General features: G+C 45.4%; 1 protein-coding gene across 2 annotated transcripts in view; it reads right to left on the bottom strand.

Annotated features, from left to right (window-relative positions):
* Positions 1 to 25,738, bottom strand: part of TULP4 (TUB like protein 4) — a 247,965-nt gene that overhangs the window by 45,268 nt on the left and 176,959 nt on the right. For both annotated transcript variants that reach the window (XR_012645013.1, XM_074990303.1), the window contains exon 5: positions 5,726 to 5,906. Coding sequence is in view for 1 of the 2 variants with exons in the window: in XM_074990303.1 (XP_074846404.1) it covers positions 5,726 to 5,906 (181 nt within the window). In the remaining variant the exon portion in view is untranslated. The remainder of the gene's footprint in view (positions 1 to 5,725; positions 5,907 to 25,738) is intronic.

Below are 25,738 nucleotides of genomic sequence, written 5' to 3' on the forward strand. Positions count from 1 at the left end.
GTCCCGTTTTCGCATTAAGCACCAGGTCCAAGTTCCACGAAGGTGGAAGCAGTTTCCGAGGGGAGTATAGGTTTACCAGCCCTTTGAGGAACCTGGTAACCATGGGATGGTCGAACACCGTGTGCCCTTCCTCTTCGTGTCTGAAGGCCAAAATGGCGGCAAGGTGGACCTTTAACGAGGATAGTGAGAGTCCTCCTCTCTTGAGGTCCAGTAAATACTCTAATATCACAGGCATAGGCACTGAAAGGGGGGCCAGCTGTTTGATAGAACACCATGCCGTAAAGCGAGTCCATTTCTGCTTGTAGGTCTTCCTGGTGGAAGTCCTCCTGCTACTTTCTAGGACTTGCTGCACTTCCTCCATACATGTGCTCTCTAGGGAGCTGAGCCATGGATTAACCACGTTTGTAGTCGCAGGCCTTGGGGGTGCGGATGCACTATGGACCCCTGGGCTTGCGTGAGCAGATAAGGCACCACCGGAAGGGGCATCGGTGGCCGGTCTGACATGCGCAGGAGTAGGGGGAACCATTGCTGTCGATCCCACGTTGGGACTATCAAGATCATTCAGGCTCCTTCCCTCCTGGCTTTCTGCAACACTTTGTGGATGAGCACTGTGGGAGGGAAAGCGTAAAGCAGGGGGGCCCCTCCATGAGATCGCGAAAGCGTAACTCAGGGACCCCCGTCCCAGTCCTGCCCTGGAGCAGAATCGTGGGCCCTTCTTGTTGTGCTGAGTAGCAAACAGGTCTATCTGGGGAAAAACCCCATGCGTGAAAAATCGGTCGCAGCAGATCGGGACGGATCTGCCACTCGTGCGTGACTGCGAAACGCCTGCTCAGCTGGTCTGCCTTCACATTGTGAGCGCCTGGTAAGTACGAGGCTTTCAAGGTTATATTGTTGGTGATGCAGCAGTTCCACAACCGGACTGCTTCCGCACATAAGGCACGGGACCGAGCTCCTCCTTGCCGATTTATATGAAACATGGTGGAGGTATTGTCTGTACTGATCCCGACTACTTTGCCTTTTATATGGTCTCGAAAGTGTCCGCAGGCGTTGAACACTGCTCTGAGCTCCAGTATATTTATGTGCAGTGACTGCTCCGTGGAGGACCACAGCCCTTGCATCACCTCTTCGCCCATGTGTGCTCCCCACCCTATGAGGGAGGCATCTGTAGTAAGAGAAACCGATATGTGTGGTTGGTGGAAGGGTACCCCTGTTAGCAGGTTCTCGGGGTTTACCCACCATTGCAGGGATTTGCGCACCTCTGTTGTGGGCGACGCCACCCTGTGAACGGTGTGTGCTGCCGGTTTGTATACGCTCGCCAGCCAGTGCTGCATGCTGCGCATGTGTAACCTGGTGTTCTGTTCTACGAACGTCGCTGCTGCCATGTGGCCCAGCAGCTGTAAGCACGTCAGAACCGGCACCGTAGGGCTGAAGGTGAAGACTTGCACGAGGGAGCTGATGGCCCGAAAGCGAGTCTCTGGTAGATACACTCTCACTGTAATAGAATTTATACGTGCCCCTATGAACTCTATGTCCTGTGTGGGGTCTATCTTTGATTTTGTCAGATTGATAATCAGGCCGAGCGAAGAGAACGTGCCTGCTGTGACGCATATCATGCGTAGTACCTCCTCCTTCGAGGCCCCTTTGAGTAGGCAGTCATCCAGATACTGGAATATAAATACCCCCTGTCTGTGCAGGTAGGCTGACACCACTGCCAAGGTCTTGGTGAAGACTCTGGGGGCCGAGGAGAGGCCAAACGGTAGGACCTTGTATTGAAAATGTTCTTTGCCTACCATGAAAACCAGAGGAATCGTAGGTGAGCCGGATGAATAGTTATGTGAAAATACACGTCTTGTAAGTCGAGGGCTGCGAACCAATCTCCATCGTCCAGTGCCGTAAGGATGGAGGCGATTGTGATCATCCGAAAGCGTTGCTTGCGCAGGTACCGGTTGAGGCCTCGAAATCTAAGATGGACCTCCAGCCTCCTGTCTTTTCCCCGTGAGGAAGTACCTCGAGTAGAACCCTCTCCCTTGCAGTTGCTCCGGCACTCTTTCCACTGCCCCTATGAGCATGAGATGGTCTACCTCCTGCTTGAGCCTCGCTACGTGGGAGGCCTCCTGGAGGTGGGGCCTGGGTGGAGGTCATGGCGGTGGGAGCGACTGGAAGGGGATGGCGTACCCCGTGGCTATGATCTCCAGCACCCATTTGTCTGTGGTGATCCTTTGCCACTGGTTATAGAATGGTCGGAGGCGATGGTGGAATAACCGCTTCGGATGACCTTGTGTGATGGTAGTGATGGCGCAGCCCTGGATCTGGGTGTCAAACTTGTGGCCTTTGGCCCTGCCCCGAGGACGCACGGCTCTGTTGGGAACGTCGCCTGGGAGTTCTGTACTGCTGGTGCTGTTGATGTCGCCCTTGCTCGTAACCCCTGTGGTACTGGGGACGCTATTGCTGGTACTGGTACCGTCTTTGTTGAGGGTAGTACTTTTTCTTTCTGTATGGAGGGGTGTAAATCCCCAGGGTCCTAAGTGTGGCTCTTGAATCTTTACTGGAATGAAGGACCAAGTCAGTTAATTCAGCAAACAGCTTCTGCGAGTCGAAGGGAAGATCGACTATCTTTGTCTGCAGGCCCTCGGTATACCCGAAGTCTGGAGCCAGGACTCCCTTCGCATCACCACTGCCGTAGCTGTGGAGCGTGCTGCTGTGTCCGCAACATCCAGGGCGATCTGAACTCCCGTCCTCGAGGCCGCGTAGCCTTCTTGCATGATGGCCTTGAGCACTGGTTTCTTGCCCTCTGGAAGCGAGCCCATGAGGGAGGTTAACCTAGTGTGGTTGTCGAAATTATGCTTCGCTAGATGCACTGCGTAATTTGCCATTTGCAACAGTAGAGTGGAGGAGGAGTAGACCTTTCTGCCGAACAGCTCTAGCTTCTTGGCATGTTTGTCTGTTTCCCTGTGTTGCGACGACTCCACCACCAAGGAATTTGGTTGTGGGTGGCTGAACAGGAACTCCATGCCCTTTGCCGGCACGAAGTATTTTATTTATTTATTTATTTATTTATTTATTTTTTAATCCGCTCTCTTGTGGACAGGCGGAATAGTCGCAGGAGTCTGCCATATCATAGTGGCGGACTCCAAGATTGCGTCATCAAGCGGTATTGCTATTTTGGAGGAGGCCGGAGGTCTCAGATTTTTGAGGAGCTTATGGTGTTTCTCTTGCACCTTTGCTGTCTGGATGCCTTGCGTGAAGGCCACCCTCGTAAAACAGCTCTTGGAACTGTTTGAGATCGTCCGGAGGATGGACATCCCCTGGGGCCGTAGCCTCGTCCGGGGAGGAGAGCGAGGAACCACTAGGGTACGTCTCTCTGGACCCTTCCGGTTCCTGTTGGTGATGGTACATCCGCTCGCTGGAAGCTTGCAAGGGAAAAATCTAGGGGTTCCATAACCAGTTCCCCCTGAGATACTTGAGTCTCTGTCCCCGTTCGCGATTGCCCCCGGGGATACGGGACCGTCTGTGGGGATCTTTCCCTGGTAGACTGCCGGTGGTGTTTATGCCCCGCATGATAGGGGCGACCATGGCAGCATGGGCACTGCTCTTGGGAAGGTGACCTAGACCACTCCCTTGGTGCATACCCTCTGCGTCTGGGGGAGCGAGATCGTCGAGAGACCTGGGACACTGGAGAGAGTGATTTGTGATAGCATTCCAGCGGCTCAAACCCCAGGAAGGGTGAAGATGGTCCCAGCCAGGGCGAGGCTGGTTGTAAAAATGGAGATGGGGGCTCCAGGTAGGCTAGGGGGGACCCTTGCCTCCTAGTCGGAGTCTGCAGCATGAGCGGAGGGCTGAGAGAAAGCAACTCTGCAGCCCTGTCTGAAGAGGGGCTGCGGTGCCTTGTTTTGTGTGCAGCCTTCCCCCTCCCTTGAGGGGGTAGTTCCGCCCCCTGACGTGTAAGGGATCTCGGCCCCGTCCACACCGTGCTCGGCACGCTTATGGGCGGTGCCGCACGGGCGGTGTCCTCCGGTGCCTGCAGGCTGTGTGCCTGTGCGCTCTGCACCGCCGTTTCCCCGGGGTCGGTGCCACTGCTTGCGGTGCCGCCGGTACCGGCGCTTGTTTAGCCGCCGCCCTGCCTGCGGTGCGGAGCAGCCGTTTGATTATCGGAGGCTGAGCCGCCTCCACGTGGCTCTCCGTGCCGCCGCCGATCAGCTGTTGCTGCGGCTGGGGCTGTGCGCTCCTCCCATCCCGCTCGGTGTTGCTGCCGGCAGGGATCGGGCTGGGGAAATTTTCCTCCGTTTTTGCGCTGATGGGGTGAGGGAGGCGGCTTTCCTTTTATGGGCCCCAGAGGGTCCCTCCTGCTGCGGCCGCTCCGGCACGTCTGGCTGGAGGGCCTTGTCGAAGAGCAGCATTTCAAGCCGCATCTCCCTTTCCTTCCTTGCTCTGGCTGTTAATTTTGCACAGAAGGAGCATTTCTGCGTGACATGGGACTCCCCCAGGCACCTTATGCAGTGACTGTGCCCATCAGACGCTGGCATTGCCTCTCGGCAAGACTCACATTCCTTGAATCCTGAATAGGACATTGTTGGTGAGTCTTTCAGTTGTTAATGGGGTACTTAGCACCTTCTCTGTGCTGTTTTCCCCCTCTCCGATAGCCTGCCGCGGCAGGAGGGCTAATGGCCCTAGGCTCCTGGCCTCCGGTGCTCCGCTTGTTACTAGGACTGGACTGAATGCCGTCCCGCTTGTTGTTTGTTTGTTTGTTTGTTTTTTTTTGTTTGAAAATAACAACTGGCTAACTCAACAGTAGCCTAAGAACTTGAAAACTTTAAAGAAAAACAGTTAAAACCACTGAATACGCTAACTTGGCCGTAGCCTAGTTGGATTCCGTCTGCAGCCGACGGCGGTTCAGAGGAACTGGCGGGGACCGGATCGCGCACGTGGCCAGGAGCGCGCAAGGGAGCGGCGCGCACCGGCACATGCGCGGTCCGGCAGAAACTGCTTGGAAGATCCGATCTGCGGCGCCGGGCGAGCCCGACACCTAATGTGGAGCACCCACGGGGACACTCGAAGAAGAATTATCCTTTTAGTAACTCAACTGTCCCTTTTTCTGAGGGACTACATCCTTCCCTGGCAGGAGAATGGACACAACAATCTACTGCCATCTCTAATTTCTATGATGGATTAAAAACCAGAGTGTGCACCTAATCATGTGATACTGTCACATGGTGGGGAGGAGAGACTTTATCCTGGCCACAACAGGAAATTAATTTATGCTTAGAAGCCTGAGGACTGATAACCCCAATCACCCTTTTCCTGGATAATGTAACTGCAGAGCTATTTTTAATGTCTAATCTTTTCTTGAAATTTACTAAGCTCAGAACTACCAGGGATGGAGCTTGTACAGATAAGCATCACCACTGGTTAACAGGATTTCTCGGAAATAAAACTCACAATATTGGAAATATTACTGCTATGGGTGACACTTTTTATGCATCTATATTATAATGCACTAGTTTGTGTGACTGCCTGTCCTCTGACAACATGCATAAGGGGACTACTGACTTATACCACTAAAATGTGTCAGACCAGCTCAGTCGTGATAAAGTAATGATATTATTTTGCCTTTACTATTTTGAAGATGTATGTGCCAATACTACTACAGAGCAGGACTGCTCTGTGGTACTGCTGCTAGTTAAGTGTCAGCCAACTTTAAACAGAAAAATGCTGCAGGGAACATCACCTTGTGGTGGGGAGTAGTCATCAGAATCCGTGTCACTTTCACTGCTGTCTTCTACCAGGAAGCTGGGGTAGTTCCAAGACATACTGAGGATGCCTTCTGACTCATGAAGGAGAACGTGTGCCAGCATTCGGCCATGGCAGTCCATGACGATAACCTGACCATCAGCAGTGCCAAACAGTACCTAAAAAATAACAGAATGGGACACTTAGGAAAGGGACAATCCTGTCAAATGTATTTAAATCTCAGAATACGTTTTGTCAACTAACAAGGTGCACTGAAAAAGAATCTAAAAAGTAGTAGTGAGGTTTTCTAAGGGTCTGTCTCTGAACTGATACAATGGCCTGGGGGGATGGAAACTATGCTCAAAGAAGTAATAGTATTAGTCTGTATTCTAGTCTGTAGTCTGTATTCTAACGAAACAAACCAGCAGTCACGTAGCACTTTAAAGACTAACAAAATAATTTACTACGTGATGAGCTTTTGTGGGACAGATCCACTTCTTCAGATCAAAGAATATTGTTAAGGTCGCAAAGTCAAGTGCTCATAAATTAGGATATACATGAAATAAGACTTTCTATGCAACCTTAATTTACCCCCTTGTGCTTATGCATTAGGATACTGCTCCTGGTGACCTCAAGGAGAGTGAGACTGAAAAGAGCACTTTTTGTCCACCTGATAGAAGTAGGGTGGGATTGGATTTGCAGGTGAGACCCAGGTGGGGATCCTGCTCACAGACAAAACTTTAGAGTGACTGGAAAACAACCAGTCAGCCTCACTAGCTTATTTGATTGTCTATTTATTCCTAAATAAACTTGATTGCATTCATCACTTACCCAGACACTGAGTGTACTTGGAAGAAGGGAAGACAAATAAATTACTGTTACAGTGACCACCAGGGTTAAAGCATAAGTTCCTAAAACTTGGATAAGGTATCAACGTGAGGATTCAGGACAGACTGTTGACTTTAAATGGAATTCCTGAACATTATTTGAACCTTGCCCTTACTGCCGTTAATAGCACGTGGGAAAAAGGTTACAAGAGTGTTTACAATACCTCTAGAGTTTAAATATTCCAGAACACCAAAAGAGGTGGAAGAAAGAGAATGTGTCAGTGTTCACAATATTAAAGGGACAAATGACTAAGTGAGGTTTGAGGACAGACTTTGAATGGATTATGAGAAACACAAAGGTGAACAGAGCAAGATGAGTTATTCAGTTCATGAGCAACAGTTTGGGAGAAAGGAGGAGCACGTCATCGGAGAACTGTAAAAGAAATAATATCTATCAACTGGAATTAGATCATTATAGCCCAGGAGCAAGGCAATAGGAAAAAGATAGAGGACAGCTTCCACCCACTATATCAAGCACAAAATGGACGATATTAGGATTTTTCTTGTTTAAAAACTGCATTTATCCAAGGTGCTCTAAGTCCACAGAAACTGGAATGTATAGTTCTCTCCCCCTTTAGGATGCCCTGTGCTCTGAAATTTTGAACAAGGTAACATCTCTGTGATCAGAGGATTTAAGAAAATTGGCAACCAACAATAAATAAGTTAAGATAACAAACCTCTGAAATGACAAATGCATTATTCAGGAAGGCTGCTGCTATCACATAGTTCTAACCGAGACAAGAATGTTTTAGGCAAATTTAACTGAGCAAGTTGAAATATAGTGAGTCTCCAAAAAGGAATTAAAATTAATTTCATGTACAACATCTGCCCCTTAGTGTACTGCCTAAATTTGTCAATTTACCACTATATTTTTCAATATTTCAAATGTGTTTTGCTATCTTGTTGCTGAGTAAAGCACCTATATAAATAAAAGAGTAAAATGACTGACTACATAGGGGCAAGAGTGAAAATACACAAATTAAACAAGCTGGGACAGGGGAAATGCAGATTTTATTTTCTCAGGCTATGTCTACACTAGGGAAAGAAAGGCTACTCCAGATATGCAACAGCAATTGAAATGTATCTGCAATTGACTTACCAGGGCAGCCTCGCTGAAGAAGCTTGGATCTCCCTTACTCCTAGCAAGACACAAGGAGTTCTGGGGTCGACTGCTAACCCCTGACAGGTCAATTTCGCATGTCCCTACCAGATGTCTGAATCGAACCCCAGAATACTGACCCTAAGCAGCTCGATCTTCTGGGGTAATGTAGACATAATCTCAGGTTCTACTGGGACAAATAGGACTTTTAAAGTTTTAGATAAAAATATAATTTTAAAATTCTTTCCAAGCAGACAAAAGGAAGATACATTCCACATTTCCCATCAGCAACTACAGAAGGCTGAAAGTGAGAGGAGGTAATGGAACTGGGGAAGGAGCCTGGGGAAGGTTTTCATGGCTAGAAGTTCTTTTAAAAAATATTAAACAACAAAAGACAAATCCTGCTTTCATCTGCACTGGTGCAAACCAGGAGTGACTTCATAGGGGAACTTCAATGAAGGCCTTATTGAAGGAAATGGAGTTGTTCCACATTATCACTGCTTTAAGTCAAAGCAGAATTTGGTCCATTAACTATAATTCCTATGTTCTACAGATGCTTGTGTGCTCAATTCTGATTATTGTATATGATATGTAATGTGGTTACCAGCCTTCAAATATCAGCTTTAAGTATTAGACTTTGAACTCTCTCCTTCTGTTTAGCCAAACTTTCCCCATGTAGTCACCGTTTGTTCACCTCTTAGGCTGTGAATACACTATGGCCATGTCTACACTAGCCCTAAACTTCGAAATGGCCATGCAAATGGCCATTTTGAAGTTTACTAATGAAGAGCTGAAATGCATATTCAGTGCTTCATTAGCATGCGGGCAGCCGCGGCACTTCGAAATTGACGCGCCTCGCCGCCGCACGTCTCGTCCTCACGGGGCTCCTTTTCGAAAGGACCCCTCCTACTTTGAAGTCCCCTTGTTCCCATCTGCTCATGGGAATAAGAGGACTTCGAAGTAGGCGGGGTCCTTTCGAAAAGGAGCCCCATTGGGATGAGCCGCGCGGCGGCGAGGCGCGTCAATTTCGAAGTGCCGCGGCTGCCCGCATGCTAATGAAGCGCTGAATATGCATTTCAGCCCTTCATTAGTAAACTTCGAAATGGCCATTTGCGTGGCCATTTCGAAGTTTGGGGCTAGTATAGACATAGCCTATGAGGTAAATTTGAATTCATTAATATCAATTTTGTAATTCTGGAATTTATAAGTTCAAATTTGACCACCCTCACTTCCCACACACTCCTCACAAAGTCTACTCATTGCTGCCACACTCAAACTGGCTAACACTGACTGCTGCAGTAGTGCATTGTGGGAACCTATTCCACAGTTCCCTCATTCCCGTAGCATTCTGGATATGCTTACTGGTCTTTGACATCACCTTCCCACATTGCATCTTCCTCATTCCCTGAAAATGTGCCGATCCCTGGAAATAGTACAGGGACCCTCACAGTTAGAAGAAAGAGGATAGAAAAGTCTAGGAAAAAAAGATTTTTGACTTTACTGAAACTAATTCGGGGACCCCGAAAAACAAGAAGAAAGAGAAGATAGGAAAGTTTTTCCAGAAAAGAGAGAGTTGCTGGTGGGGAGAGTCTTTGGCTTTCCAGGGCAATATGAGGCTTCTGTGCAACAACTGTGTTCTCGACTGGCCATCCACTGCTGTCCCACCTCTCATCACTGTGTGTGATCTCTGAAAATAACATTGGGGCCCAGACTGTATTCTAAAGTTAGAAGAAAGAGGACAGAAAAGGAAAAAAGAATTTTTGGTTTCCCCCCACATTACACTGCCAATATGGGTGCAGCGATTGTATTCTCAACTGGCCATCCACTGAGTGTCTCACGTTTCCTCGTTACATGTGATCCCTGAAAATACAGGGGCCCGGACTGTATTGTGAAGTTAGAAGAAAGAGGATAGAAAAGTGTAGGAAAAAAGGATTTTTGCCTTTCCGCTGCACTACAGGTGTAGAGGGGTTCAGAGGGGGGGCAGTTGAGGTGGCAGAACACTGAAGTAGCCGAAAAGGAAACAAGACTGTCAAATTAGGCCCACTGGCAAAACGTTTACATAACAGAGAAGATAATACAGAGGATGAAAGCGATTTAAATAATGTATGTTCTGTGAAAGATGTCCCGGGAAGAACCTCTGCTAAGGTCATGTTGGAACAAAACGGAACCACACAGAAAGAAATGTCACTGAAGGTATAATAAGGTGATGATGGAAGACCCAAATCTCATTGACTTGGGGGAAGCTCGTGTTTCCAGTGGGAGTCAAGGACTGAGGGCCCACATGACATGGTCCCTTCATGGGGAATCAGCCCCTCCCCCCGCTCATCAGATTTCCCCTGGTGGCTGCAAAACCCTCAGTATCTTAGCTGCCAGGGGAGACTTCCTCATGGCAGCACCAAGCAGCCAAAAATCCTTTCTGCCCTTGGAGCCTGAAATATGTACAATCTATGACGTGGTGCTACCTGGCAGCATGATCAGCACCGAAAGGCAGGCACATCCTTTCATTGGGTTGGAGGCTACCCACATGATGTGGCAGAGTGCGGGAAAGACGCAGGCTGCGTGGTGCCTGTGGGGGAGGGAAGGGGGTTCACACACGTATGTAAACCGTTGAGAAGTTTCTTGGCGTCTTATGCAAGTACGACCCCCACAATAGCCTTACTGCCATGTGGTGTGGTGGGGCAGTGGATGGTGACAGGCATTGGCTGGCGCCAGGCAGTGCAGATAAAAATAACAAGTGTAGCGACAGAGCCACAAACTCCCCGTAAGGGCTATTTGTAGTGGGCACATGTGCCCACAGCACTAATAGCAAAGGAAAACATTTCTCAGGCTCTCATACTAACATGAGCCCACAGTAAAAGGCTCGCAGCTCCAGTTTTGAAATTCATAGTCTTCCTGTTACTGGAGGGGAGTGGCCAGAGCAGGGCACAGAGGGGCATTGTGGGTTACATACAGGACACCTCTGGAGGCTAATAGATTTGATTTAAGACATGGCACTTTCACACTGGACTTTAATTAAACTTCTGAATTTGAGCTTGACGCTACACCCATCAGGTAACTGTGATATCGTAATCTCAATATTAGTGCTCCATAAATTGAGCTAATGGTATTTACCATGAAGACAGTCGTGTGGAAAAGTCACGCTAACTACCTTATGTTCAAATTTATTACATAGTGTAGATGCAGCCTGCTTTCTTCTTGTCTCCTGCCCCCCTTGCATGCACAAAAACCCTCTACTTCTCCTTCCACACCTCCTCTAACTGTGCATCTTTCACAAAGCCTTCCAAAGATAGTCACTGTCTTCAAGGTATGCCATTGCAAGACAGATAATTTTTCGACCAATCTATTTTGAATTTAATCTGATTGTAAGACTGACTGAATATGATCTGTTGCAGGGAACATTCCTTCATATTTGTTTTGTTTTCAATATGAGGGTTTCAGCAGCTGAACTACTGTAGCAGTAAGCAAAGCATTTGATACAGTTCCACATGGGAAATTAGGAGTTAAATTGGAGAAGATGGGGATTAATACAAAAATCAGAAGATGGGTAATGAACCAGTTAAAGTGGAGATTACAGTGGACCATGCTGAAATGAGTGTGGCCGGAGAGACTTTGCTGAGGGAGCTTCTCAAGACTTGATCTTGGGACAAATCTTATTTAACATTTTCATTCATGACCTTTGCACATACTTGGTGTGAACTACAAGATCATGAGCCTAAGGGCTAACAAAGAGTATTCACAATAATTCACAGGGACTTATCAGTTGAAAGTAACAGGGGAAGAAGAAGACCTGTGTGTATTGGTCAATCACCACATGACTATGACGGGCTAAGGTCATGCAGCCATAGAAAAGGGGTAATGCAATCCTAGGATGCAGCATGAGAAATATTTCCTGCAGAGAGACAGAGTGTTATAACTATTATACAAGGCACTATTGAGACCTCCCACATTTAAAAAAGATTAATTCGAACTGGAACAGGTGCAGGGAAAGGCTACCAGCATAACCAGAAGAAAGGAGAACCTGACTTCTGAACAGAAACTTAAAGACCTCATCTTATTTAGCTTGGCAAAAAGAAGACTGAGAGGCGTTATGATTACTCTCTATAAAAGAGCATCAAGGAGAGAGAGAGAGAAAGAGAGAGAGAGAGAGAGGAATTATTGAAGTTAAGGGCCATTGTTGCTAAAAGAACAAATGGATAATAAACTGGCCATCAACAAGTTGAGGATTGAAATTACACAGATATTTGTAACCATCAGTGTTCCAGAAGTTCTAGAACTGCAGCATCCCATACGCTTCCTGTTTACCACACATGGCAAACTGGACACCTCAGTGTGCTGAAATGGCTTGTCAAAGCCACCCACGTGGAGCACCCTCCAGCCACTCCAAGCACGGGTCCCACTGCTTGGTGGGACAAGCACATGGTGGTCGCGATGGAGGTTGCTCTTCCTCCAGCACAAACCCAGGTGTGGCCCCAGGTGGAGCAGTGATTCCAACTGCAGGGCAGCTCCAGCGAGTCACCAGCAGTTTGAGAGTGGGGGGAGGAGGGGGTCAGGTGCCTGTTGGGGGCCGGGGGGGGAGGCCCTCTGGCGATTGTTAAATTTCTTTTGGATGCCACTGTTCTAGAACAACCTTTGAAGGGGAGTAGTGAGAACAAAATCCCAGGAAATATTGTTTCAAGACCTAACTTATTAAGTGTACAGACAGGACAGTATGATGAGACTGCCTACAATCACATAGACCAGGATTTCTCAAAGTTGATATAGTTGGGACCCGGTTTTCTTCAGCACCTTTTTTTTGCTGCCCAAAAATACAAAAGCATATTAAAAAATGAAAAACGAATAAATTTTCACTGTTTACTATTTGTTCACAATAATAATAGTACACAACGATTATTTGTATACTTTCTAAGGACCAGTATTTTTTTTTTCCAAAGACCACTACTGAGCCACAGATCCACACTTTGGGAAATGCTGACATAGATCCATTCAGATCTCCGTTTAGGTAATATCTCCTATGACCAGATATTTTTGTGTAATGAGACAGGGAGAACAAATTTTCTTGATCTAGATCTCTAGACCATTGTTTATTTTCATGCTCATTGTATCTTCTCTTATCACCTTTCTAAGGTAAACAATCTCCCACCTCTGCAACATTCAGATTAATTCCCCTCAAACAGGCCACTCATTTTATCTAGGCAATCATATCTATTCTGATTCATCTCATTTCTAAGATAAACAATTCCAAACTTGTCAATATCTCTTTAGGAGAGAGCTCTTCCATGCCTCTGATTATTTTCATTGCTCTTCTGTGAACCTGCTCTAGCTTCCTAATATTCTTTTTGGCTGTTTCTACACAGGTCACTTTCTTTGAAATGAGGTTTAGAACTGTTTAGAAGCGCGGCCCCTGGGGGGGGTCTTCCGGAAGGAAGTCCTTCTTCCGGAGGCCCCTTCTTCCTGAACATTTTTGGGACAAAGGGGCGTCCAGAAGAAAGACTTCCTTCCAGAAGACCCCCCAGGGGACGCGCTTCTAAACAGTGTTTTGGAGTCTGGAAGAACATCTTTCCGGACTCTAGGTCATGTGACCTTATGTGAATGAGGTGTGGGGAACTTGCATCCATGCCTCATTAGCATATTTTGGGCCATTTATTAGGATACCACTTTCGAAGAAAGTGGCCTGTGTAGAAACGGCCTTTGAGTCATGGTTAGAGCTCTACATGGATATAAAATGTGCACACTATCTGCATCTACGTTTAGATCCACAAAAATTAGCTGCAGATAACCTCATCAACATCAGCAGATACAGACAGTCATTGATATAAAGTGGATATCTGCCAATGTGCAGGGTTCTAGATATAAAATTTTTATTTACATCCATATCCATATCTGCGAAAATGAGCTGCAGATAGCCCCATCCATACTGGCACATATAAAGTGTGTATGTGTGGATTTTCATGGCTCTAATCATGGTAAGCAATATTGCATGCATTATTCAAGATGAGTCTGCATTACTAATTGATATAAGGCATCGTAACATTTTCTGTATTCTCCATCCCATTACTCATATAAACTAACTCTGTGTTTGCTTTTTAGGTTCTAGCTGTTCATTGAGCAGAAGTCTTCATTGAGTTGTCCACAGCAGGGGTCAGCAATCCCTGGCACGGCTGCCAAGAGTAACATGCGAGCTGATTTCCATTGGCATGTGAGATGGGAGCTCAATCCCATCCCTCTTCCCCCATGCAGCCAGGAGCTAGCTCAAAGCCATGCCACCTGTGGATTCACAAAGGACCAGCTAATGCCATCAACCACCACCTAAACGGTAAAGTGCTGTACCGTTATTAACGAAGCTGTTGTAAGTAGGCCTATTAGTGACTTTAAAAAATATCACCAGCACTTGGATGATACAGAGGTGAAAAGGTCAAATTTCGGCACTCTGCCTCAGAAAGGTTGCTGACGTCTGGTCTACAGTATCACTCCAGTTCATTTCTGTAATTTAAAGAGCTAATTTAGAATCCTGTGCGGTGTGTATGGTAGTTTAATATTTCCCCCCTCCAATGTGTATCACTTTACGAGTATTTACAATGGCTTTCATTTGCCATTGTGCTGTTCATTCACCTACCTTGTTTAGGTCTTTCTGTAGTTCTTCAGTTCTCTCTGGTCCTAACCTAAACAACACTTGTGTCTTCTGCAAATGTTTCGACCTCACTGCTCACCTTCTTTTCCAAATTATTAATAAAAATATTGTTGGAGCAGAAACCCTTATTCTCTTTACATCCATATTCTAAATTTGGTATTGCTACAGACTAACACATTTAGCAATTTGTTACTGTTATTAATTACTTTTGTTAATCTTATTAATTGTACTCCTGTAACACCTCATATATGCCTCTGGTTTAATTAGCTTAGTAAGTAAAAAGTTAGAGTTTCTAATATTGTGCCCATGTTAACGAGATTAGAAGAACGCTGGAGGCCAAAGCCTCGATGCTTGAAATCCTAGGCCCTTTGGAAGTCCTTTTAACACTGATTGTGTGTGACAGTGGAATGCTTGTGTTGAAATAAAGGTGTAAAGAGTATCCTTAAACCAGACGGCCATGGAGGGGGCAAAGCATGGGTGAAGATAGATTCAGCAAGACGTCAGGAAAGAACCATCAGTATAAGAAGTGGTTGGATTGGCAAACTGACGACTCTAAAGAATGGAGCATCATCGTCATCACCAATAACCGTGGGCTCAGTGCCCGTTGATGTATGCAGACACCCCTAAAGACAATTAATTACAGAATGAGCCTGTCAGAAATGTTTTGGGAACAACTGATATCAGAGAGATAACTGCCAGTCACAGAATGACACAGCAGGTTCCACCAACTTCAACAAGGAAAAAGGATTATAAAAGCTGGGTACTTTGCCATGGGATTTTGGGTTCATCCTGCCACCAACTCCAGAAGAGCATTGGATCGCAACCAACAAGGCCCTGCTCCCCCTCTGTGATCAATCTAGCTGGCCACTAGATCGAGCCACACACTGGACTGGTAACTATAACATCGTCTGGCAGGACTGTGTGCATGGTGTGTATATGTGTATGTGATTGAAAAGCATACGCTACTGCTGTATTCTCAATAAATGTGGTGTACTGCCTTCTCCCCTGCAAAAGATCTCATGTGCTTTGTTTAAGCATAACAATATGAATGAACATAAAACCTAGTACAGAACCCTGAGGTATCCCATTATTAACTCTTTGCCATTATGAAAATTACCCATTTAATTTTACTTTTTGTCTTCTGCACCCTAGCCAGTTTTGATCCATAATAACAATTTGTTTCTAACCTCCATGACTACTGACTTTTTTAGTAGCCTCTAGGGCTGGACCCTGGCACAGGCCTTTTGCAAGTTTATATACACCAACCGATTCTCCTTTATTCACTACTTTCCTGACAAGCTCAAAGTTTTTTAAAACAGTATTTCTTAAGCTATGTTCCACAGAATACTGGTGTTCTGTGAACAACTTGCAGGTATGCTGCAAGCATTTGGAAAAACACATTGATGGTTTATATTTTCTGTGATTAAAACCATATACAATGTTATTTCTTCATTGCTATGATACCTGATTAAATTACTTAATTTTGCTTTTGCTTTATATGTTGCTGTTTGCTTCTTTGTTTTTGGGGGAAGAGTCTTAAGACAATTTTTTAAAGAAAATATTCAAAGGTGATCCTCATTAAAAAAGTATTGTTTAGTGTTTCATGGTCTCAAAAAGTTTAAGAAAGACTGTTCTAAAAGATTAGTGAAACACAATTTTCTTTTGTATGAACCATGCGGGTTAGTACCAATTGTATCACGACCTTCTGGGTGTTTCATAATCCATTTTAAGTATTAGAGGGGTAGCCATGTTAGTCTGTACCCACAAAAACAAGTCCTGTGGCACCTTATAGACAAACAGGCATTTTGAAGCATAAGCTTTCATGGGCAAAGACCCGCTTCATCAGATGCGAAGCAGGTCTTTGCCCACAAAAGCTTATGGTCCAAAATGTCTCTTTGTCTATAAGGCGCCACAGGACTCTTCATTGTTAATCCATTTTAACTATCGCTTCAACCACGTTTGCCAAGTAGATGTCTACATCTCTTTTGAAATACTGAGACATCTTCTACCTTCCAAACTTCTGGGACAGAAGGTGTTTTTAATGAGAGATTGCATATTTCTGTTAGTGGCATAGCCGTTTTGTACTCAAGTGACTTCACTACGTGCCAACTTAGCCTGAAAACTTAAGGGCATTTTAAATTGTCAGTCTGCTTCAGCATCTCTTCTTCTGCCACCACAATCTCTGAGAATATAAGATATTGAGAGAAAGTCTGTTACCAAGAAAGAGCATGTTTGGGGCAGGAATCTCACCAACACTCTTGATGGTGAAGACTGGTGAAAAGAAAAAACGTAGCATCTCATTAACGCCTTTATCTTCTCTCATTATTCCCTTTACCCTCTGGTGATAGTGAACCATCAATTCTTGCAGTCTTCTTGCTTCTGCCATATTTAAAGAATCTCTTCCTGTTTGTTTTTGTATGTGTAGCTATTTGTTCTTCTATCTCCATTCCAACCTTTCTAAGTTCCTCTTTGTAATTTGACTGCTGTAATTTATGCCTGTTTATTGGCTTCACTAGGGTCAAGTTTCCACATTTTGAAGAATGTCTGTTTAGCATGAATAGCCTCTCCAACCTTGCCCTTACAGCATACCGATTTACTCCTTTCCCTTTCTCATTCTCTTTTGTTCATCAGCATACATATCTCCTGAAAATCTAGTATTGATTTTCTAAGTAACATCCATTTCATCTCTAAGGATTTTACTTCATTTATTTAACTGTAGGGTTTTTTTTTTTTGACTAATCATCCTTACGTACTGAAATCAAGGCCTTTCTAAAATTTAGTGGCACTTTCAGACTTCATTTGCTGTAGAATTTCTGACCTTCTTTTAAAAAGAGATATGTATTGTTCATTATAAAACAATGCCTCAAAAGTGACATTCAACCAAAAAAAAAAAAAGACAACTGTACAAGCATTCTCAGAAAAGCAGTACATGGTTCAAGAAGGCTGCATCAGAAGTTTTGTTTGCTTTAATTCAGCCATCTGGCCAAATATTAGTATTTATCTTGGAATCCACATTGCAACTTTTTGCCGTACCACCCTCACATTAATAAAGATAAATCTATCTTGTGATCCAGGATTAGATTACTGTAAACCACTTAAAACATAAACAAACTTACATACATCTTTTTACAATGGTGTATTTAATAATAGACAAGGTATAAGGAAAATTATTGTGCATTCCCTTGTGAGCCCTTCCTTTATAGGTGTTATATCTGAAAATAGCAATAGGCTGCTCCTCTGGTGTTGAACAACAACTTCAGGATTTTTTTTATTCAAGCACATTCAGAACAGTGTTTTGGCTTCATACCAACTCTTCCTATCTAAAAATGCAGGGAGTGGGTGGGATACGTTCAGAAGCAGACAGCTGCTCTGCTGCAGAGTGCTTTTTATTGCCATTAAAAATTCAGCTGCTGTGATATGATTTCCTGAATTTTAAAGATGCTACAGAAAGAAGCACCACCACAATTTGCACAAAAAAAAAATTGAAGAAAATGTGTTAGATTTTCCATTACTGTCTCAACCTAGAAAACCTGAAAAAACAAGGCTTCAATTCCCTTCAGGAACACAAATGATGCAAGAGCCAATGCATGGATGATATACTAGTTCTGTGGGTTTCCAACTTTTTTTTTCTGGCAACCCACTTGAAGAAAATCGTTGATGCCTGCAACCCAATGGAGTTAGGGATGAAAGGTTTGGGAGAGGGCTCAGGGGTTGTGCAGAGGGTTGGAATGTGGGGGTGAGGGCTGTGAGCTGAAGCCAGGAAGGAGGGTGCAGCAGGTGGGAAGGAGCTCTGGGCTGGAACCAGGTGTGACAAAAGTGGGGGAATCTGTGGGGGGGGGGGTTTCAAAGGGTTCGCATGCAAAGGGGGTGGCACTCAGTGTCTCTGGTGTTACTGGATTAAAGAGGCAAAGGGAGGGGGAGTTTGCTGTTGCAGGGACCAACGCATAATGGAGACCCCAACAACTGCTGATGGGGAGACCCAGCCAGGGTGTCACAGCTAGTTTTGGCCAGAGGAAGGACAATGAGATGCAGAGAGAGGGCCCCAGTGACCTGACCAGCTAGTTCCAGCCTGTGGGGAACAAAGGAGGGATGAGAGGAGAGGCAGAGAAAAGAGACCCAGATGATCCCATACACCTGGACAGAGGACAAAGGATGAGGAAGGAGCTGCTGGAGACAAATACTGGAGGCTGGGCTGGAAGGAAAGAGCTGCTGGATTGGAATGGAAAGAGATCAAGTAGAGCCCACCTGGATGCAGGGGAGACTCAGACATACTGTGCAAGGGAAGACAGACACAGAAGCCCTGAGGATTCCTATGCTGTGTTCAGTGTTCATTAAATCCTCCCATTTTAAGCTGGCTGAGAGTTGCTCCAGTCTAGCAAAGGGAGTTGCATTATTTCTCTCTGAGTGGAGGCCCTGGGGGTCCAAAGTGAGTGGACTCCCTGAGGGGGCCCAGAGGAGAGACAGATGTGCTGAAGGTGCCAAGAGGTGCAGGTGAAGGCGAAAACCCTGAGAGAGAGTGGACCCCCGAGAAGGGCTGTTGCACTGAAAAGGGTGTCCCCTGAGGACCATCCGGTCAAGGGTGGGCACGACTTGTGAGTTTGTGACACCAGGGATGTGGGGTTTGGGGTGTAGGAGGAGGCTGGACTCCGGGTTATCTCCAGTGGTCAGTGGTGCAGCGGGGGTGCAGAAGCAGGCTTCCTGCCTGTCCTGGCTCCATGGACTGTGCTGTGCTCTAGAAGCAGCTAGTGCCGGGTCCATCTCTAGGCAGAGGCATGCAAGCGACTCCACACAACTCTCACAAACAAGCACTGTCCCCTCCCCTCCCTGCCCCATTTCCATTGGCTGGGAAGTGCAGAGCCGGTGCGCAGGGCAGGAGCAGCATGTGGGGCCCTATAGCCCCACGGCCTATGAGTGGGACCTGCTGCTGGCTGCTTCCAGGGTGCAGTGCAATCATAAAACAGGTAGGGACTAGCAGTGGTTTTCAAAGTGTTAGGCAGCTGCCAGCAACACAGTGCATTCCAATCCGCGACAACTCAAAGTTTGAAAACCACTGTGCTACTACATCCTGACGCTTGCCCCCATCTATGCCAAGCAGATGAATTCTCATTTCAGGACATGAACATTTTTCTCAGGTGCTGCTTGATAGGCTGCATACTTTCACAGAAGTCCTCAGAGAAAAGATAGCTATTACAAAGCTCTCAAGCTAGAAGACCAAGCAAACATACTGGAGGTCTTGGTGACAACGCTGAAGACACAGTAAAATACTAAAACCAGGGTTCCCACCCAAAATTGGCTTTCCTCCTATCTAACATGATGATAGGACAAAAGAATGAATGTAACTTATCCAGAGAGACTATAAATTCTTCCTAGAGCCAAATACATGTAGATTCTCAACTTTTGGATCCCAAACAGCATATTGAGTGTGGACTTTAGATAATGCAGACACTTGTCCATCTGAAACAGATAAATGTGCTATACTGTTTGAAGGCAAACAAATTCTGTGATGTTTGGGGCGGGGGAGGGTATTATACATCAATATTTATATCTGGACTAGTTTTGACTAGTCACACAAAATACGTATCCGTCTCTACATTCTTCAATGACTCTCGAGACATACTATTGCACATCATAACATACCAATCAGATTATTAAATGAAGACATTGGCCCACCACAGAAACACTTGGTTTAATGTGTTTAAATTCTGGATTGATAGCATATCTCATTTACAATATATAGAGACTACTCTTTTAAGTCAGTTCTAACACGTAATCTTTAAAACCTTAATAAAAACATGCTGCAAAAAATTTAAAAATGGAACCGTTTGAAGGTTTTGAGCAGATAATCAGTTGTTTCTACAGATCTTTAGATAACAAGAGATGGGAGTCCAGAGCATGAACCAGAGGTTAGAAATCTGAAATAACAGTGAGGTTTCTTTAACGCGTGTGGTTTTCCTCTTTCACTCAACTCTTCAAACCAGAAAGTTTGTTAGGAAATGCACTTATGGGCACAGGAACACATTTTCTTCACATATGCCTGCCTAGCAGTCGCGTAAACCACAGGTAATTTTAAGTGGTCATTGTTTGATGCGTGAGCACCATTAGTTCTACTAAAAACCTCTCTGTCAAGCGCTGGAAGCCAGCTGACACTCAGCATTCTCAGACACACTTGGCAGCCTCCTTGTACTGTCTCTGAGCCAAGACTTCCTGAAAGACAGCATAACCTACTCTACTTCTCTCAGAGAGGACGCGAAGGACTTGTCTGTATAAAGATAAAAATGGCAGGCTGGAAATGCCGCCCCTGTGCTGGGATTTACTTTCATTTTTTAACATTTTGAAAGACATTCCTAGAGACAAGGGTGGCACTTTGGACTAGTGAAACTGCAACAGAGAAAAGACTCCGCAGGTAAAATCCACCCTGTTTTGTTTCTATTCATTTGGAACTCATAGGTGGTTATTATTATACAGAATCAGATCATGGCTGAGCTTAAATGTCCACACAAGATGTGAATGGCAGTAATTTCCTTAACTTCTGGCCACTCTACAGGCTCCCTAGATCTGGAGTTTGGTAAAGAGAGGTAAACAGGCACTGTACGCCTGCTAGTCTCTTCAAACTGAGCAAGTAGGCAGGGAATGTGCAAAAAAGGCTGGGGCAAGTGAAGCTGCATCAGCATGGAGATGGGGTGAGTAAAAACCCACAAGGAGAGGCTGAAGGATATAGGATTGTTTAGTTTCCAGAAGGGAAGAGAGAGGGGTGACTTAATCACAGTTTTAACCTTCCTGAAGCAGGGGTTCTAAAGAGGATGGAGAGAGGCTGTTCTCAGTTGTGTCAGATGGAAGAACAAGGAGCAACAGTGGGGGAGGTCTAGGTTGGATATTAGGAAAAAGTAGGAGAGAGGTGAAGCACTGGAATGAGTTGCCTAAGGAGGTGGTGCAATCTCCACCCCTAGAGGTTTTTAAGTCCTGGCTTGACAAAGTCCTGGCTGGGATGATTTAGTTAGGCTTTGTGCCGGGCGCTGGACTTGATGACCTCCTGAAGTCTCTTCCAGTCCTAGGATTCTATGATTCTACAACCTGCTGCAGATATAGACCACTAACAGAGGACCACCTGCCTGGGAGCAAGGAGAAAGTAAGGAGGGAACCATTCCTTCTCAACTGATGCAACCACCACCACTACTGAAATATCAGAATGTTGACAAGAAATCAGCTGTTGAGTGAGCAGCAGCTGCCTTAAGATGGGACCAGAAGAGACGGAAAGGTTGCTAGTCAGCACACAGAAATGCTTTGAACAGCTACCTGAGATGTTTTCTCCACCTTCCAGTGGTGGCAGACAGCCCCTCCATTCATCAAAATGTTGGGAAGCCTCAAGGTCCTGTATGACTCCTCTCTATGCCTGGAAGACCAGAAAGCATGGACACTGAAACAAGTCCCTTCTTCCACTTTAGCTTGCTGGCAAATTTCATCCCTTCTTCTAGAAAAAGCAGTCGGGGGCAGGAGGGTTCTGGCCACACCAATCCATTTGTTCATCAGCCCCAAACTGGATTCCTGCTATTCACTGCATTTGAAGCTGAAAGCGAAGACAATACCCAGATTACAGATGTGACAGCACCTGGCTGCCTACATGACTCGGTGGCTCAGGCCTTGTAAACACATCAGGCCTCTCCATAGCCTCCAAGGTTTAGGTCGTAATTTTCAAGGCTATTAATGGGTCAAGCTCCAGCCACATCAAAGACTAAATCTTAGTAAATGACAACTGTGCTATTCTGGGTCAATGCGGATCACAGAGCCTGTGAGGAAGGGAATGAGAGCTGGGATAAAGTATTCGAGGCCAAGAGGAGATCAGACACGTTCAGTCATCATAAGAATGACAAGCTCAACACTCCTGCCCACCACGAGAGAAAATGAATAACATTTTTAAATGTTTGTTAAAATATCAAAAATCCCACCCCAAGCACCATGTTTGCCCCCAAAACAGGGATATGACAGAGACTCCATGAATCCATTAGTAACTTCACAACTGCTACTGATTTTATGTGGAAGGAGCTTCCTCAAATGCCTGTGTGAATTGGAAGGCTTGGCAGAGAACCCAAAGCTTAATAAATCTGGGTTATGGTCAACCAAGACGAGAAGCAATTTGTAAAGTTGACCACCAATACAGCATCCATTTTAGCACAGAGCCACAAGCAGCACTTATGCTGATGGCTGATCTCTAGGGTCCATGAACAGAATGTACAAACACATTCATATTCAAACAGCTCCTATGCCTCCTCCGAGACTCAACCCACAAGGTTGTGAAGGATAAATTCTGGTTACACTGGTCACTCCCTCACCTAGTGCCTGCACTGGTTCCCCTCCGAGCAGAGTCCAGATCAGGGTCTCTGTCAAAGGCCTCTTTAGGATAAATCCCAAACGGAACAACACCAAAGGCCCTTAAAGCCACAGAGGAACCACAGAAGGGCTGGGTAAAATGTATTTAGTCCTTATGTTGAAAAAACTCCCGTGAGGACAGAGGTGAGGCCTAGAAAGCACCTGCTGTGCTATCAAACAGACAATGTGACTGCTCCCTGAACACAACACAGAATGAACTGTCGGTGCTCAGCTGCAAAGTGGTGGTGTGCTCTGAGTTCTCCCACCTGCTATCATCCTTCTCCCAGAAAGCTGTGGGCTCAGCAAATGGTGCAATACCAGCCACCTGCTACAAAAAGGCAAGGGAAAGACTCGGGTCCGAACACTACAGGAAGCTATTTAGAGAACCCAAGAAAGCCCAGAGGAACCTATTATTTCTGGAATAATTGTACAATGCATCATAAAATAAACCAATAAAAAGGGAGAGAGAGAAGGAGAGAGAGGCCAAAGAGCATCTACTGAACTAGCTTTACTTTCTTTCCTAAAGCTCTGATATTTTAATGTGCTCTCTTAACAGTCAAATTACTAAGCAAAGAACAAATATAAAATATTATTTGTTTCTAACATTTAAAAATATATATGTATGAAAAGTAGCAAAGTCTCCTCATTAAACATTTTGAGTATATATAAAAATCCCACATGCTCTGTCTAGAAAAGACTGCATCAGGGTATTAAACATTCATAAAACTCTTAGCAAGAACAACCTGAGGTCATTCATTTTAATGACAAGCCTGCTATGAAAGCCTGTACAATACTCCCAACATATTAAGATATTGAAATTGAACAGGATTTATCTGTTTTTCTAAGTAAAAGAACTTGTCTTAAAGACCAAATGAAGTATTCTTTTCCTGTTGTCTGTTTGCTTTTTTGATGGTATTGTTACCAATATTTGGCTCCACTATGCAGCACAAAGCACACGGTCCCTTTTATATGTAATTTAACCAATGCATTCCTTGTAGATTGGGTAAATGGATTAACAATACTTTTACATGCTATGAAAATTCTGTAGCCATTTCCACCCTCCAGTGATTTGTGCACTGTATCTATCAATGGAAATGTCTTGTTGTGCTTTCTTGAATATTACAATGTCTTCTCTTCAATTTTGAGCATTTCTAATTATCCTAAATATGTATAAGTGCATTGGGAGGCGAGATGCATTCAAAATTTTGATTGGGGAAAAACATATCTGGATGTGCAAAGAGTCAAAAATATAGGTAGTTGTTGGCATTTTTCAAAGTTGTTTTATATAGGCCTATAAAACCCATCATAGATGATGGGAGATATTTTAATAAAGAAAGACCAAATGCACTGATTATAGTTTCAGCTCTTACATCCTGCAATTTTTCATCTCTTTTCCCCGAATCCCACGTCTAACAAAATTAGAGTAAATTCCCCTATCCCTGTCACTGCCACATGTACATAGCTCCCTTTCATCATTCTATCAACTCACTAGAATCCCATCTTCAAGATATTTTCATAGTGTTGGATGCATGTGCATAATTAAACTTGATAAATGCAAGCACTGGAGTAGTAGCAAGCAACTGAATCATGCCGCAGCTCCAGCTCCTGACTATAACTAGTGATATGGTAAATGGAAACAATCCATATGTCTGGACCACAATCCATTCGTCGGTACGCTGGTTAATAAGAGATGGGGAAAACAGCATAATGGACCGTAACTTCTGAACACATAAAACTCTGTTATTTCTACATTAGATCTTTTTTTCAGCTATGCACAGCTACTTGCCCTTATTTCAGACGAAGTCCAGCCCAGTTCCTTCCCTGATGAGGAAGAAGCAAACACAATCTGTGTGCAATATGTGAAGGCACAGAGATTCAAGCAAAGCCCAGTGGAAGGTTACACTATGACAGCTCACACCATGACCAGGGCAGATTTGTTGGTCAGATTCCTCTCCACAAAACCAGGAGTACACACCAAGGTATTTCAGGGTGCTGAGAGATGAAAGGGCTAAAGTCACTCCTCTTGGCAGGCTGACCGCCTAGGCAGACATGCCAACTTTTGCAAGCCTGCCATGAGAAAGAATTTCCAAGCAAAATTAAGCCTCATTCAGGATCTCTTAATAGACCTGACAAATTTCAGAATTTGTTTTTGATTCTGGCAGGGCTGGCCGTAAAGGCACACCACAGGGATATGGGCATGCAGGTCACCATAGCTGGGGAGAGGCATGCTGAGTGCCACAAGCCGGCAGGCCTGAGTTGCCAGAGTAGGAATGAGTGTGGGTGATGGTTCTCAGAGCGGCCAGCTAGGTGGGGTGCCATAGGCAGCAGGGCTAGGCCATGTGGAGACAGCAGACCAGCCTCTAGGTCTCACTTCTCCACAGGCCTGGTGGTCACAGGGTGTATGTCTGAGGAAGCCCGCAGGCTCAGAAACACCTCTCTGTAAAACCTGGCATAGAGAGTGGTGGCTGCTGGCCAGGTGCCCAGCTCTGAAGAGAGTGGCACAGGAGTTTGGTAAGTGCAAGAGGAGCTGTCATGGCAACACAAAACGCTCCTCTAGCCCTGTGCTACCCAGGGCTGGTCATGTGACAGAGGCTCTGTGCAGGAACCTTTGGGCTAAAGACACAGACCTGCCCTGCCACGCAACCCTGCCTGCCTGTAGGCCCTACAGCAGAGACAGAAAGAGGGTGTGTCAGGGAAAAGGTAGTCTTGGATGTACAGTTTCCACACCTTTGGATCTTCTCCTCTATTATGGAGAAGCCCTGAGGGGGAAAGCATGCTAGGGAAAGAAGAGTTGGTGACACCATGTTGGTGGGTAAAGGGAAGGGGAGAAACCAGGGGCAGCATGCCAGGGTAGCAGGAAGAAACCAAGAAAGTCATAGGAAATGGATGGCATCTGAGGTCGCCTATCACAAGGGCATGTGGAGGGTAGTTGGAGTCTTCAACAGAAGTACCAGGGAGAGACCTTTCAGTCAGAAATTATTACACATACCCAGAAGACTTGGGCTTGGGGGAGCGGAGGAGAGGGAAGAGAAG

This window comes from Carettochelys insculpta, chromosome 3 (assembly GCF_033958435.1).
Source record: "Carettochelys insculpta isolate YL-2023 chromosome 3, ASM3395843v1, whole genome shotgun sequence".
Lineage (NCBI taxonomy): Eukaryota > Metazoa > Chordata > Testudines > Carettochelyidae > Carettochelys > Carettochelys insculpta.